The 13,921-nt window shown below is 44.2% G+C and overlaps 1 protein-coding gene across 2 annotated transcripts in view; it reads left to right on the top strand.

Annotated features, from left to right (window-relative positions):
• MDGA2 (MAM domain containing glycosylphosphatidylinositol anchor 2) overlaps positions 1-13,921 on the top strand; it is a 631,329-nt gene that overhangs the window by 402,556 nt on the left and 214,852 nt on the right. For both annotated transcript variants that reach the window (XM_065403864.1, XM_065403863.1), the window contains exons 7-8: positions 1,229-1,558; positions 12,890-13,183. In XM_065403864.1, coding sequence (XP_065259936.1) covers positions 1,229-1,558; positions 12,890-13,183 — 624 coding nt within the window. The remainder of the gene's footprint in view (positions 1-1,228; positions 1,559-12,889; positions 13,184-13,921) is intronic.

Raw genomic sequence — 13,921 nt, 5'->3', positions numbered from 1 at the left:
GTGCTTAATTCTTGTCCTAGTGAATTGAAGAAAATAACTTTATTATTAATTTAACCCCCCCCCCCAAACCTGTTGATGCTTGTGGCAAGCTCCGTCACCGCAATTTCTGGCTAACATTCTGTTCCCAGCCGTGTGCGCGCATATTGGCCTCACTTCACTTCGACAGGCGCTGCCCCACCAGGGATAGGCAGCCCCGCTTCATCCCTGGGAAGGGCATGCTGTGTTTGTATAACACTGACAGATCCCGGTCGGCGGCGGGCGGGATTGAACCTGGGACCTCTGGAACTTAGTGCATGAGTCTCTACTGCTAAGAGCTAAAAGCCAACTGGCTCTTTGCTAAGAGTGAACTCATTTAATTCTCTCTAAGTGGTCTCAGTGCGCTAGCTGGGACAGAGCACCACACCCAGGAGGTGTGTGGATTACATTTGCACAGCCTCTCATGGGGAATACACTGGGGAAGGGCAGCTTTAAATTGCTGCTGCGACTTCAGAACAGACCCACTAAGGGAGGCTGCTCAGAAGAAGCATCCATGCTCCAGGTGTGCTCCTTAGCTGGCCACGTCTGGGGCTGCAGTTGCTGGCAGGGGGATCCCCATTGGGACAAGCCTGTGGAGGCTGCAGCCTGTATGAGTGAGGGGTGAATCCAGGCCACTGATGGGGGAAGGAGCCACAGGGAGGATTTTAGCCTAGGAGTTTGTTTGTTTTTTCCCATGTAGCGAACTGGCAAAGGGCTGTTCCGCACAGCTGTCCCTGTCCGCAGACAGATTTGAGATGACACTGCTGATCATTTCAGTGATATGAGATTGATCTCTGTGTTTTCTTATCTTCAGCAAGCTTATCTTCGGGCACTCTGATAGGACAGTGGGGCGGGGGACATGGATCTACCTAGAACAATACAGAGTCAACACTGAGGAATCTTGAACTGTTTTTATTACCCTTCAGTTGCCAGCAGCTCAGCCAGATTTATTTACTGTATCTATTCCTTGCTTGCATGACAACAGTGGTGAGAGCTTTAGCAATGCATATGTATGCCACCGTTATGATGTCGATTAAGGACCTGATCCAGCTAACGTTTAATCCACGTGTTCCACTTTATGCACGTGAGTAGTTTACCGTGACTTCAGTGGGACCATTCATATGCATGGGTATAACGGTTTGCAGGATCCGGGTCTCGGATGGCAAGAGCTGTACCATATTAGACTAATTGTGGGCCTGTTTTTATATCTTAGCCTTAAAAAAAGGCCGGTTTTGGATCACGCCTGACCCCTATCACAAAGACGACAACATCCAGATTGGGCGCGAGGTGAAAATCTCCTGCCAGGTGGAAGCTGTTCCTTCTGAGGAGCTCACATTCAGTTGGTTTAAAAATGGACGCCCGTTGCGTAGCTCCGAAAGGATGGTCATCACCCAGACTGACCCGGACGTTTCCCCTGGCACCACCAACCTGGACATCATCGACTTGAAATTCACTGACTTTGGAACGTACACCTGCGTGGCATCCCTGAAAGGCGGCGGCATATCCGATATCAGCATTGATGTCAACATATCCAGCAGTACAGGTAAGGCTGCTCCCTTGGACTTGGGCTTTACAATTGTGGCTCTTCCTCAGTGCATGTGCAAGAGAAGAGGAGTGAGGCTTCCCCCTAACTTGGACTCCTGGTTTCCAGAGTGTGCTGCTCCTATGAACAGAAGGCAGAAGGTTGGATGGGTGGCAGATGATGCTCTGCTCTCCAAAGGGAGGTCGTGCAGCTGCTTGCATCTAATAGTAGACTTTGGGTGTGGGGCAGGCAGCTGTTTTAATGAGTATGTAAGGGAATACTGGGGCACATGCTGCTCCTAGTTGGGAAAATCCCATAGGCACCCATTGTGGTTTAGGTACTCAATGCATGTTCATTTCTATGTCTTACAAGAAAGTATGTCCCTCTGTTGGCAATTGTCTCAGCTAAGAGTATCTTCCAGTGCTTATGGAGTGTGTGTGTTTCTCTCTGAACTGATGGATGGCTTGTAACGAGGCCTGGTCTACACTACCCGCCGGAATCGGTGGGTAGAAATCGACCTCTCGGGGATCGATTTATCGCGTCCCGTCAGGACGCGACAATCGATCCCCGAATCAACGCTCTTACTCCACCAGCGAAGGTGGGAGTAAGAGCCGTCGACGGGAAGCCGCGGAAGTCGATTTTGCCGCCGTCCTCACAGCGGGGTAAGTCGACTGCGATACGTCGAATTCAGCTATGCTATTCGCGTAGCTGAATTTGCGTATCTTAAATCAACCCCCCCCTGTAGTGTAGATGTAGCCTCATATGAACACATAGGCATGAATATTTTTACCAGTGGCTGATCTTAGTGACTGATGCAGTCCCCATTTTTACTGCGGCCACAGAACAACAAAAGTCCTTAGATTAGTATGGAATGCTTTCTGGTAGGGTCAGTTACTTTCTGCATTTGTTACCCATTATTGGGTTTTTATCAATTAGAAGGGTTTTCTCCCCCAGGTATGTCAAATCAAATATGAATCGAGCAAAACTGACGATCACCTTTCTCTCATGAGTTTGAAAAAAACAACAACAAAGGTCCTTCAACCAGGCCCAAATGAAAGCTGCTTTATACTTTTTTATAATGCAGAAAATATATTTTCTAATAGAAAATATTCTTTCTGCCATCACTAGAAAAAATAGGGTTGCTAGTCAATTTTCCCAGTAAAAATGAATGTATATTTCCAGATATGTTAAAATAACAAATTTGTGTTATAGTACAGAGGCAAAGCATGTCAGTGTTATGTGCATTATAGTTCCTTTCATTGATATGATACATAGCTACAACTTTCTTCAGGTTATGCCAGCTGTCATAGACCTATAGACTTAAAGGCCAGAAGGGACTGTTTTGATCATCTAGTCTGACCTCCTGCACATTGCCAGCCACAAAACCTTGCCCACCCACTTTGGCGTTAGGCTCATAACCTCTGGCTAAGTTACCAAAATCCTCAAGTCTTGGTTGAATGACTTCAAATTGCTGAGAATCCACTATTTACTCTAGTTCAAATGAGCAAATGACCTTACCCCACACTGCAGAGGAAGGCGAATACTCCCTGCCCTTGTCTCTGTCAATCTGACATGGGGGGAAATTGCTTCCCAACCCCAAATATGGTGATCAGTTAGACCTTGAGCATGTGGGTGAGACCCACCAGCCAGACACCTGGGAAAGAATTCTCTGTAGTAACCAAAGCCCTCTCCATCTGGCATCCCATCTCTGACCATTGGAGATATTTGCTAATAGCAGTCGTGGATGGGCCACATGCCATTGTAGGCAGTCCCATCATATCATCCCCTCCCTAAACTTATGGAGCTCAGTCTTGAAACAAGTTAGGTTTTTGGCCCCCACTGCTCCCCTATATGCTGATCTGAGGTATGTTGTGGATGTCACACAGGCCACTGGAGTAAGCCAGCAAAGAACACACATCCCAGATCCAGTTTTGCAGCACAGTACGAAGGTGTTGTGGAACAGCCTCATTCTGACCCTGCCACGCACACACAAACATGCTGCCCAGTTTCTAAAAGGCTTATTAAATTTCCCTCAAGTAGAAGGTCAGTTTTTCCAGAGAGTCTCCTATTTGTCTTTTATCCCAGCAGTAATACTTGCCATTGACACGTCACCTTTTGTCCACGCTATAAACACCCTCTTGAGTCCAATGTGGTAAATGCTCTCTCGCATAGCTCTCCTCCTCATTGTCTGACTCCTTGTTTATATTTAGGGCCATAATGCTGCCCTCTGACCTCGGTAACATGCCATGGATATCAGGAGGAGTTGCATGTGTTGATCTGTGGTGGTGTTTTAAAGAGAATAGGGACAGAAAGAGGTAGTCTAAGCAGGAATGACCCAACGCCTTTTGCTGACCGGGGTGGAAAATATTTTTGGAGCACCTCCCCACCGTAGGGTGGACCAGAAAAAAACCCCAGCCAGTCAGCAGAGAAAAAAAACAAAATGGCCGAGTGGCACAATGGTCCAGTGTCCCTTGAAAGCTGGTGCCCATGGCAATTGCCGTGCTCCCTGCCCTGGTGGACGCAAGATGGGAATCCCCTTTTAAAATGTTAGCCCCGTAAATCAGTTTTGAAATGCATGGGTAGGACCTGAGTCATGTGTTATGTCTTAAAATGTTTCTGTAGACATTGAAAGTGCATTAGGAGGAAAGTTCTGAATAACAGGAAGGAGAGGAAGGATGGTCCAGTGGCTAGGGGGCCAGACCAGGACGTGGGAGGCCTGGATTCCATTCCCTGTTCTGTCACAGCCTTTTCCTGTATGACTTTGGGCAGGCAAACCATTTAATCTCCCCTCTGTAAAATAGGCCTAATAGCACTTCCCTACCTCCCAATGAGATGCTGAGTGTATACATACATTTAATGATTGTGAGGTGGTCAGATCCTCTGGAGGTCTTATCCAGGTAGCTGAAATTGGGCTGGCTCTGACAAAGAGGTGGAAGATTCATCTCTCTCCCCCCCCCCTTACCTCCCATGGAAAAATTCCACCCACTCCTCTACAACCATCATACCCAACAATCAGGGTTCTCTTTGGGTTTTGTTTCACACGTGATCTGTACTGGCAATGGCCCTCATCCTGCATTTGGGTCCATCTGATCAGGAGCTTCTACCCATGTGGGTCTGATTGCAGAATCAGGGTGCACAGGAGTATGTGATTAGTACTCACGCAGTTGGTTTTATTATCTGTCGTACCCAGCAAAACACCGTTCAACTATACAGGCATTTTAGGGTCATCAGAGCACAACACCCCATTCTAGGTGTTTTCATTGTCCAAAGACCCCCCCTCCCCCATCATTCTCTCTTTAGCCAAAATCTTATGCCAAGTGAAACCTGAAGTGAAGCACAGATTTACAGGCAAAAAAATCAGTGATTCAGATACTTGGAGTGCTAATTTCTATCTACATGTTTATTTATCACAAAGGCAGTGAAGACAGAGACTGTGAGCAACAGCCTCACATACCTGAGCTTATGATGTCGTGTAGCATGAACTCCAGTTGTACAGCTTAGCAGTGCTCATCTTACTAACCAGGACAGGAGTGAAGTGAAAGAGAGAGAAGATTGTTAGCTGGCAAATGCAATGTTGGGGTCTGATGGATGCGTGTGGGAGAATGACATTCTGTGCACTCATGTGTTACCTCTCTAGCAGAAAGTTACCACTGCATTATCTTTACTTGCCATAGGATCATCGGGAAGAGTAATAGTAATAGTTTTGCGTCCTCCCCTTTTGACAGCAGTGGGAATCCTGCCGGAGTAAGGAATGCAGGATGATGCCCAATGTCAGATAACTGATGAACAGCAAGATGTCTAGGATAGCAATGCTCAGTTCTGGCACTTGGAAAATGTGTTTGTGCATGGACCTTATGTTCATCGCTATCACAGCACTTATGAATCTTGATGAATCACTAATGACCTTCAAATTCAGACGGAAACACTTTCAGCTTCCCCTAATTGGATGATGAAGTCATACAAATAGACATAATGTCTTTTAAGACGTTAAGGAAGACTGGTTCTGAATGATATTTTTTCCTCCCTCTTTCTGTTTGTCTTGCATGTTACGGGAGAGTGAATCTAAGAACTGACATATTTCATCACTGCCTGCAGAAATTATGAAAAGTTTACAGGGATGGTCATCTGATGGATGCTTCTGATTTATCCTATTACTCAGCCTTCCTTCATAGGTCATGTTCTCAAGACCTTTAATCATTCTTGTTTCTCTTCTCTGGACTTTCTCCACATCTTTCTTGAAATGCGGTGCCCAGAACTGGACACAATACTCCAGTTGAGGCCTAACCTGCGCAGAGTAGAGCGGAAGAATGACTTCTCGTGTCTTGCTCACAACACACCTGTTAATGCATCCCAGAATCATGTTTGCTTTTTTTGCAACAGCATCACACTGTTGACTCATATTTAGCTTGTGGTCCACTATAACCCCTAGATCCCTTTCTGCCGTACTCCTTCCTAGACAGTCTCTTCCCATTCTGTATGTGTGAAACTGAGTGTTCCTTCCTAAGTGGAGCACTTTGCATTTGTCTTTGTTAAACTTCATCCTGTTTACCTCAGACCATTTCTCCAATTTGTCCAGATCATTTTGAATTATGACCCTATCCTCCAAAGCAGTTGCAATCCCTCCCAGTTTGGTATCATCTGCAAACTTAATAAGTGTACTTTCTATGCCAATATCTAAGTCGTTGATGAAGATATTGAACAGAGCCAGTCCCAAAACAGACCCCTGCGGAACCCCACTTGTTATACCTTTCCAGCAGGATTGGGAACCCTTAATAACTACTCTCTGAGTACGGTTATCCAGCCATTGTGTAGCGTTGTGTATTGCTTTGGCAGGGTTTTGCTTTTAAATGCCCATGATATTGTGTGTTTCCATTAGAGAAGGCAGGAGAAGAAACGTACTTTGCAGTTGGAGCAGAAAATCTGGTGAGATTTCTGGTGGGCCCTAGTTCCAGGGGTGAGTTGGTTCCAAAGCCTTGGATCCGATGGCGAGAAAGTGCTTCTCCTATACCGGTGAGCTTTGTGCTTATGGTATAAAGTCCCATGTTGCCAGAGGAGTGAAGTTCATTCCAGAACTTTAGGCGAACTTCTTGAATATGCTCAAGCCCAGGCCACTGGACATCTTAAAGATAAGGGCCCATCTTGCAGTGGTAAAAAAAGAGTGCACATCGACTCAGATCCCTGGCTCTGAAAACAATAGGCTTGGCCAGCTGTGCGCGGCTGGAGTGGGCTTTGCCCGACCACTGCTGCAGAAGCTGAAGCAGAAGGAGGCTCTTAGGAAACATCCTAGTTCTGTGGCCGTGAAGCCCAGGAATAGAGCACAACATGGATGGGACAATGGGTCCAGTGTTGGCCTGATCAGAGTTCACTGGTGTCACTCCTTTTGATGGGACTGTAGAATGAGACTCATATTTTCCATACAAACACATTAATGTGAACTGGCAGAGTAACTCATAAACTGCAAGACTGTATCAGTGGAACATCCAGCCACACATCTTCCTTGTGATGATCTGATGAGAGGGCTTCCCCTTTAAACTGATCAATTATCTACTAAAGAATTTGCTAATTAAACCTCATTTGCTCATTAGAACTTGGGGCCCTGATCTATTGATGAAGCATTCTGTTTGCTGGTCATCTCATTCTGCCTTTGACAACATATGAAAGAATCATCTTCATTTTAGTTCAAATTGTTTATTAAAATCACAGTAGTGTCTATTTCCATGATGACAAAGAGCATTCTTTGGTATAATTAGTGGGATAATTAAAGCATTTGTAAGCCACAAGCATTGTCCGACAGTGATCATTTATAAGTAGTCTAGCGATGTCAAATGGGTTTTGGAGGAAACAAATGACTTATTTATTATTGGAGTAAATTGATTTTTTGAGACATCATCCATTGAATGGTTTATCATTGCAAGCAATAGATTCATGAGGAGAAAAAGAAACTGTGGGCTGCTTTAAAATGCTTTTATTTTATGATTACTTGATATCGAATGTGTACAGGACTTCTATTCTTTATTTGTGGACTGAGCTGCCCCTTCTACTACACGTTACAACACAGTTTGTGTGGTGAGATGTCTCCCTGCCTTTGTGCTACTGCACAAGGTGATGATGATGAGCTGCTATCACAGCAGATCTCACTGACCCACATCTTCTCTGACTCTCATCTCCTCCTTGGTCTTGTTTGCACACCACCGCCTGACTGCAACACAACTTGATAGGAGCAGACAACTCCATCCCTGACCCTTGAATGAAACTGGCCTGGGTATGTAGGTTCTACAGTCTCTTTATCTGTGTACACCTTTGCGTTGAGGATTAGGGGCTCTCTTCTCCATGGGGTGGCTGCATGAAATTACCCAGACAGTCATTCTAATTTTTAAAAAGTAGCAACAATAGAGACAATGGAATTTAAAAGAAAATAAATAGACGTGTTGTGATTGGCTCAGTCTTAACTGATGAGGACTGACAGTCTACGCAAATAGTTTGCTTGACACCTCTAGATTGACACTTTTTTTAAGCTAAACTACATAAGACCTTCTCAACTTACTTCCCAAGAAGAAGAAAGGAAAGGTGAGCAAAAGGTTCAAAAGTTTACATCTTTTGAAAGCCATCCCTTTTGGCAGGACTTGCAGTCTCACTAGGTGTCCATATACCAACTCTTCTTCTGCTCATTCTCAAGATGCCTGCTAAACCCCCTTCCTGGTTTCCCCAAACAGTTGTTTGAAGACAAACACACAGTATGGGTTGGTAAACAATTTCACTCTCCTTCCAGGAGATGGTCCATTAAGAAAGAGAAGGTCCCTAATGATGATTAATGGCTGCCTTACTAAAGCTTAATGAGGTAGCTCTGAGGCTGCCTTTCACAGACCATCTTGGATGGCTGTTGCCAGTTTCACCCAGGCCTCTTGTTAACCCTCTCCCCAAAGCAGCTTTTTTGTCTTTGCCATGAACTATGAATCTGTCGCAAAGCCACCTGTGGCAGGGGATGCACTTTAGGAGCCCAGCACATCACCTTTGACCTTTGTAGAAATTGGAGAAAGTAAAGCCCTAAATAAGGGGGCCTCTTATCTCCCTGACACAGCAATGGAGTTCCCTTCAATGTTCTTTAGTTCCTTGAGCAGTATAGTTTTAAATGGCGCAAGTGAAGGGCTTCCGCCAATTCTCTTGGCAGATTGACTCAGTCTAATCTCAGTTTGGGATTATTTCTTGAAGCACAGCCCAAACATTCCTTTGCCTGACTTGATCCATCCTTACTAGTTCAATTGCCATTGGCCCACTCTACACAGCCTAGTCCCTTCTTGGTGTTTACATGCGCCAAATTCTTGTGAACTTTATCTCTCTCTCCTAATTAGGCTATCCACTCATTGCAAACAGGCTTCCTATATGTCTGCAAAGCATCGTGGACACCCGTGGAGATGTGTAAGTAATAATCCTCTCCCACCTCCATATCTGGGCTGTCACTAATTCCTGAGAATTTATTCGACAACATTTCAGAATGTTATCCTTTATTCTCCCTCCCCACCTCTAAAACCCGCATCCTGCACAGGTAATATCTTACCTTGAGCTCTACAACCTCCTTCTCTGAAGTCTCCTTGTCTCTCGCCTTCTCTGTCCTCCAACTGTCCATGCAAAATGCTGCTGTAAATCAAGTAGTGTTTTGAAACTCATGTCCCTGCATGCTATGGGTGATGTGTGCATACTAGATACTTGAGACAGAGGTCAAGTAATTTGCACACTGTTCTGACTCCATTCATGCCCTCTCCAAATCTTTCCATTGGCGTCCTCTTGATAGCTGCATCGAACACAAGCTTCTTGTCCTCGCCATCAGCACCCTGTGCAACTCGTCTCCTGTATCCATCTTTGCTCCTATGAATGACGATTGTGGTATCATCTAGAGACCCTAATCAGGGATCAGCATGTCATTATGCTGGGTGCTGTACAAAACCATCATGAAAAATGGTCCCAGCCCTATTGAACTTAAAATCTAAGATCTCTTGGGTAAATTTTCGTATGCTTTTGCATATCCTTCTTAAGTATGTGTGTGTATATATATCTCCTCAATATATGGTTCACTCTATATGCATCCGAAGAAGTGGGTTGTAGCCCACGAAAGCTTATGCTCTAATAAATTTGTTAGTCTCTAAGGTGCCACAAGTACTCCTGTTATTTTTGCGGATACAGACTAACACGGCTGCTACTCTGAAACATATCCTTCTTGGCTATCATTGCCCAGCTAAATGTTCATGTCTTTTGTTTTCTTCCACTTTGTTCTGGCCTCTTTAAATTAAATACTTCAGCCATCTTTGGAATACTCACCAAACAGACCACAAACTAGGAAGGGTAAGACTAGTTATCAGTGGTTCAATGTCATACTGGGTGGACATACCTACTGGGTTCCACAGGGGTCTGTCTTGGATCCAGTACTATGTACTATTTTCACTAATGAATGAGATAATAGAGTTGAGACGATGCTTATCAAATTTGCACATGACACCAACCTGGGAGGGTTCTCTAAAACTTGGAGGAAAGGATTAGCATTTAAAATGACCTTGACACACTGGAGAATTGGTCTGAAACCAACAAGATGAAATTCAATAAAGACAATTGCAAAGTACTACACTTAGGAAGGAAAAATCACATGCAGAATGAGGTGTAACTGGCTAGGCCGTAGTACTACAGAAAAGGATCACAAATATATAATTTATACAGAAGACTGTCATCAGCTGTTGTCCATATCTACTGAAGGTAGGACAAAAATAATCAGCTTAATCTGCAGCAAGGGAGATTTAGGTTAGATACCAGGGGGTTGTGGAATCCCCATAATTGAAGGTTTTTAAGAACAGGCTGGACAAAAATCTGTCAGGGATAGTCTAGGTTTACTTGGTCCTGCTTCAGTTTCTGGCTAGACAACCTGACCTCTCTTGAGTTCCCTTCCAGCCCTGCATTTCTGTGAGTCTATGAGATTCTGGGCAGAGGTGTTTTTGTTGGGGCTGGGCTGCTTTTGTTAACTTGCCTGACTTCTACCGACAAATCGTTTATTGCTGCTGTTATTACTGCAGTAGTGTCTGTGGGCAGGGGGAGAGTGAGATGTGGTCTGAGTGTGCTGATAAATATTGTATCTGATAAAGATTTATTCTTTGAGTGCTTTCTTGTTTCTGCTGAGTCAGAAATTCCATTTGTATTTTCTTCCTCCTCTATTTGGGGGAAGCATCTGGGCCATGGTGATTCCATGGGGGAATGACACTTTGTCCTCCACACCCCTCTCCCCCCGTCCCTATTGCTATAACAGGTATCGGGACTGGGAACAGCAGGGTCATGAGTTGCATGCTATTTTCTCCCATGTCAGTATGTGGTATAAAGGGAAAGGCGTCAGCTATATTTTTCTCAAGTCATTGTATTCCCATGTCTGTTCTTTATGAGTGAGAAACCTTCGTTTCACGTCAGCTCAGCCTGCTCCTGCTAGTTTGTTGTTCTGTGTGTTTGCTATGTAGGCATGTATACGCATACACACACTCTCACTGTGTGCCTGTGAGTGAAAGAACACAACGTGGGCGGGGGGTGTTGTGGTTTTATCACCGTGAGTTTGGGATGACTGCAGTACTCATGGCTGGCGAGGCTCTGAGTGAGGTATGCAGGATTTGCCAAATGATGCCCGATCAAGCCATTGTGCCCAATACCATCACCTGTGTTGTAGGTGTGTGCCTCACATGTTACACAAGAATATATTCTAGCAGTGTTTTAGAAAGATTTGCTTTTTCAGTACAGGTTCATTTTTTTGTATCCTTCTGTAAAACCAGTGTGCCTCAGTTATGGCATGTCTCACTGGGCAGGGTTCAGAGGGAGCTACTAAACCCTGTGAAATAGTCTAAAAGAGCTTTGCTGTGCCTGAAAATGTCCCTGTTTTAAAGTCTGATACCGAAGGATCTTGCAGGCCTAGAAATGAGTGCTGGATCCCAGGGGGATGATGGGGCTCTGTCTCCCCTTCTCACCGGTACAAAGGTCCCACTTCTGGCCTTGCGGGGCTGTGAGGTGGAATCAACGAATCAGAAATGTATGACTGGAAGGGACCTCAATAGGCTCTCTAGTCCAGCCCCCTTCACTGCGACACATTTTTATGGACAGAAGGTTTGGTGCAAGACTGAATCTTGCCCAGCCTGGCTGAGGGCAGGGTAATTTTTTTGGAAAAGTCCAAGTTTTGGGGGGAAAGAAGCAACATTTCTCTGGCAGGCTGATTAAAAGGAAACGGTGGGTGTTCGAAGGTGCTGAGAGATTTGAAGCGTTAGAACAAGTCCCAGGGGGTGGATAGTCTCCTGAGGGTGGGCAGGCAAATGATACACGACAAATGTATTTATTGCATGGCTCTGCACCCAATCACATGGTTTTCCCTTCACACACTGCACTTTGTATTTAAATGGACCCACTACAAAGCTAGCTGTCACCTGTAGGTGTTAGCCATGCAAGTAAATACAACACTGTGTGGTGCCAAATGTGGTAGTTCACGTCTAGAAATCACACACAACTCCAGGAATTGTATTTTGATCTGCCTTAAGCCCATGGCTAAGAGAGAAGAAAAAGCTGGGTTACAAAACGAATAAAGGCATGATGAGACTGCGACGATAATTGAACATGGCAAAAATGTTCTCTTCAAGCCTTTGACGCTCTTAGTGCTCTCTACTTATCAAAAGTAGCTACGTAAAGTACAGAGGCAGAAGTGCCGTCTCTAACGGGGCTAACTGCGGGATGCTCTGCTGAATGCTAATAGGCTCCTAGTACAAACACTGGACTGGTGACGTGAGTATATGGTTACAAGCTGCACTTACTTCTGATCTCGCACCTTCCCCGGTAGACTCTTACAAACACGGGAACAAGCTGTCTAGGAAAGAGTGGAAATGTTATCATGTGTTTTGTACGCTAGCACTGATTTCATTGACCACCTCTTATCATTGTTTTGCCGTGCTCCTAGTCAAGGGATTACATGACACTTGTTGGAAAAAACTGTTCAAATGTTCCTTTGTTTGTTCGTAGGTTTAAAATGTGCATTAAGAAAAGCCTTTGCTGGTAATGTCGTGACAGCATTTTTTTCCCCTTCAATTTGTGAAGTTTGTATTGATTTCTGAATCCAGCATGAATGTTGTCTTTAGTCCTTGACTGTTATATATATGGTCTGTAGTCAGTTCTATTCTAAAACAAGTTTGCAAGGTCAAACATACTTCAACGGAAAGCCATGTGACCAGAGGTTCATCTCATGAAAATACTAATAGCAGCACTGTATATTGTCTTCATTTTTGCAACTACTTTTCCTGTAAATACTAACCAGGGATCCTTCTCTTTTTTCCCTCCCCTTTCCCGTTGAAGTTCCGCCCAATCTGACTGTTCCACAAGAAAAATCACCTTTAGTCACCCGGGAAGGAGACATTATAGAACTACAATGCCAGGTGACCGGAAAGCCCAAACCTATCATTCTTTGGTCCAGAGCTGATAAGGAGATTGCAATGCCAGATGGATCCATGCAAATGGAGAGTTACGATGGAATACTGAGGATAGTGAATGTGTCTAGGGAGATGACAGGAACATACAGATGTCAGACCAGTCAGTACAATGGATTTAATGTGAAACCCAGAGAAGCATTGGTGCAGCTCATTGTGCAGTGTAAGTAAATTCTTATTTCCTTCTGATGCATTTTGGGGGGGAAATGACTTGATTGTTTCCTGGTAAACTCATAGGACTAGGAGTCTGCTGATTATTCCACGTGTCAGTGTCCTGCTGTTCTGGTTCTGTGGTTCCCAAAATTCATGATTAGAATATGCAGATACCATATAAGTAAAAATGACACAAGCTAGTCATTGATTTAAAAAGTATACGATGATGCTGTTGTCAATTTGTAATGAACCTGTGTTATTCTGTGGATGTCTAACATTACTCTTTTTTTAAGTGTAGGAACAAATATCTCATATAGAAGAGTGTGTTTCTATAAATATTGGCCTCCATACTGATTTCACTTATGGACATTATGTGAGATAAGGAAAAAAGTTCATGGGTCTTGGTCTATGTGGAACTGTTAACACACTTTGCACAGGGAACTTTTTCGATTCTCCATCTGTGAATTATAAACAGTGTTGCCATAAAATTCAGTCACATTTAGGAGAAAATATGGGGAAATAAATTACTTTGCAAACACGGTGCTTTTGTGATCAGAAAATGAGATGTCTGACTTGAGGTGGGGACACTAATTCATTGTCATGTCTGTGTAAGTGACAGATAAGATGTTCCCTAGGAGATTTTCAAGTCTAAAAATCAAATCAAGTTAAAAATGCTGGTTCTTATTTTTGCTGTTAAATAAAGTGACTTATGCACCTCTCAGTTATTCCTGACTTAGATGAACCAAGC

This window comes from Emys orbicularis, chromosome 4 (assembly GCF_028017835.1).
Source record: "Emys orbicularis isolate rEmyOrb1 chromosome 4, rEmyOrb1.hap1, whole genome shotgun sequence".
NCBI lineage: Eukaryota > Metazoa > Chordata > Testudines > Emydidae > Emys > Emys orbicularis.
Note: the sequence above shows the minus strand (reverse complement) of the source record. Positions and strands in the feature narration are given on the sequence as shown.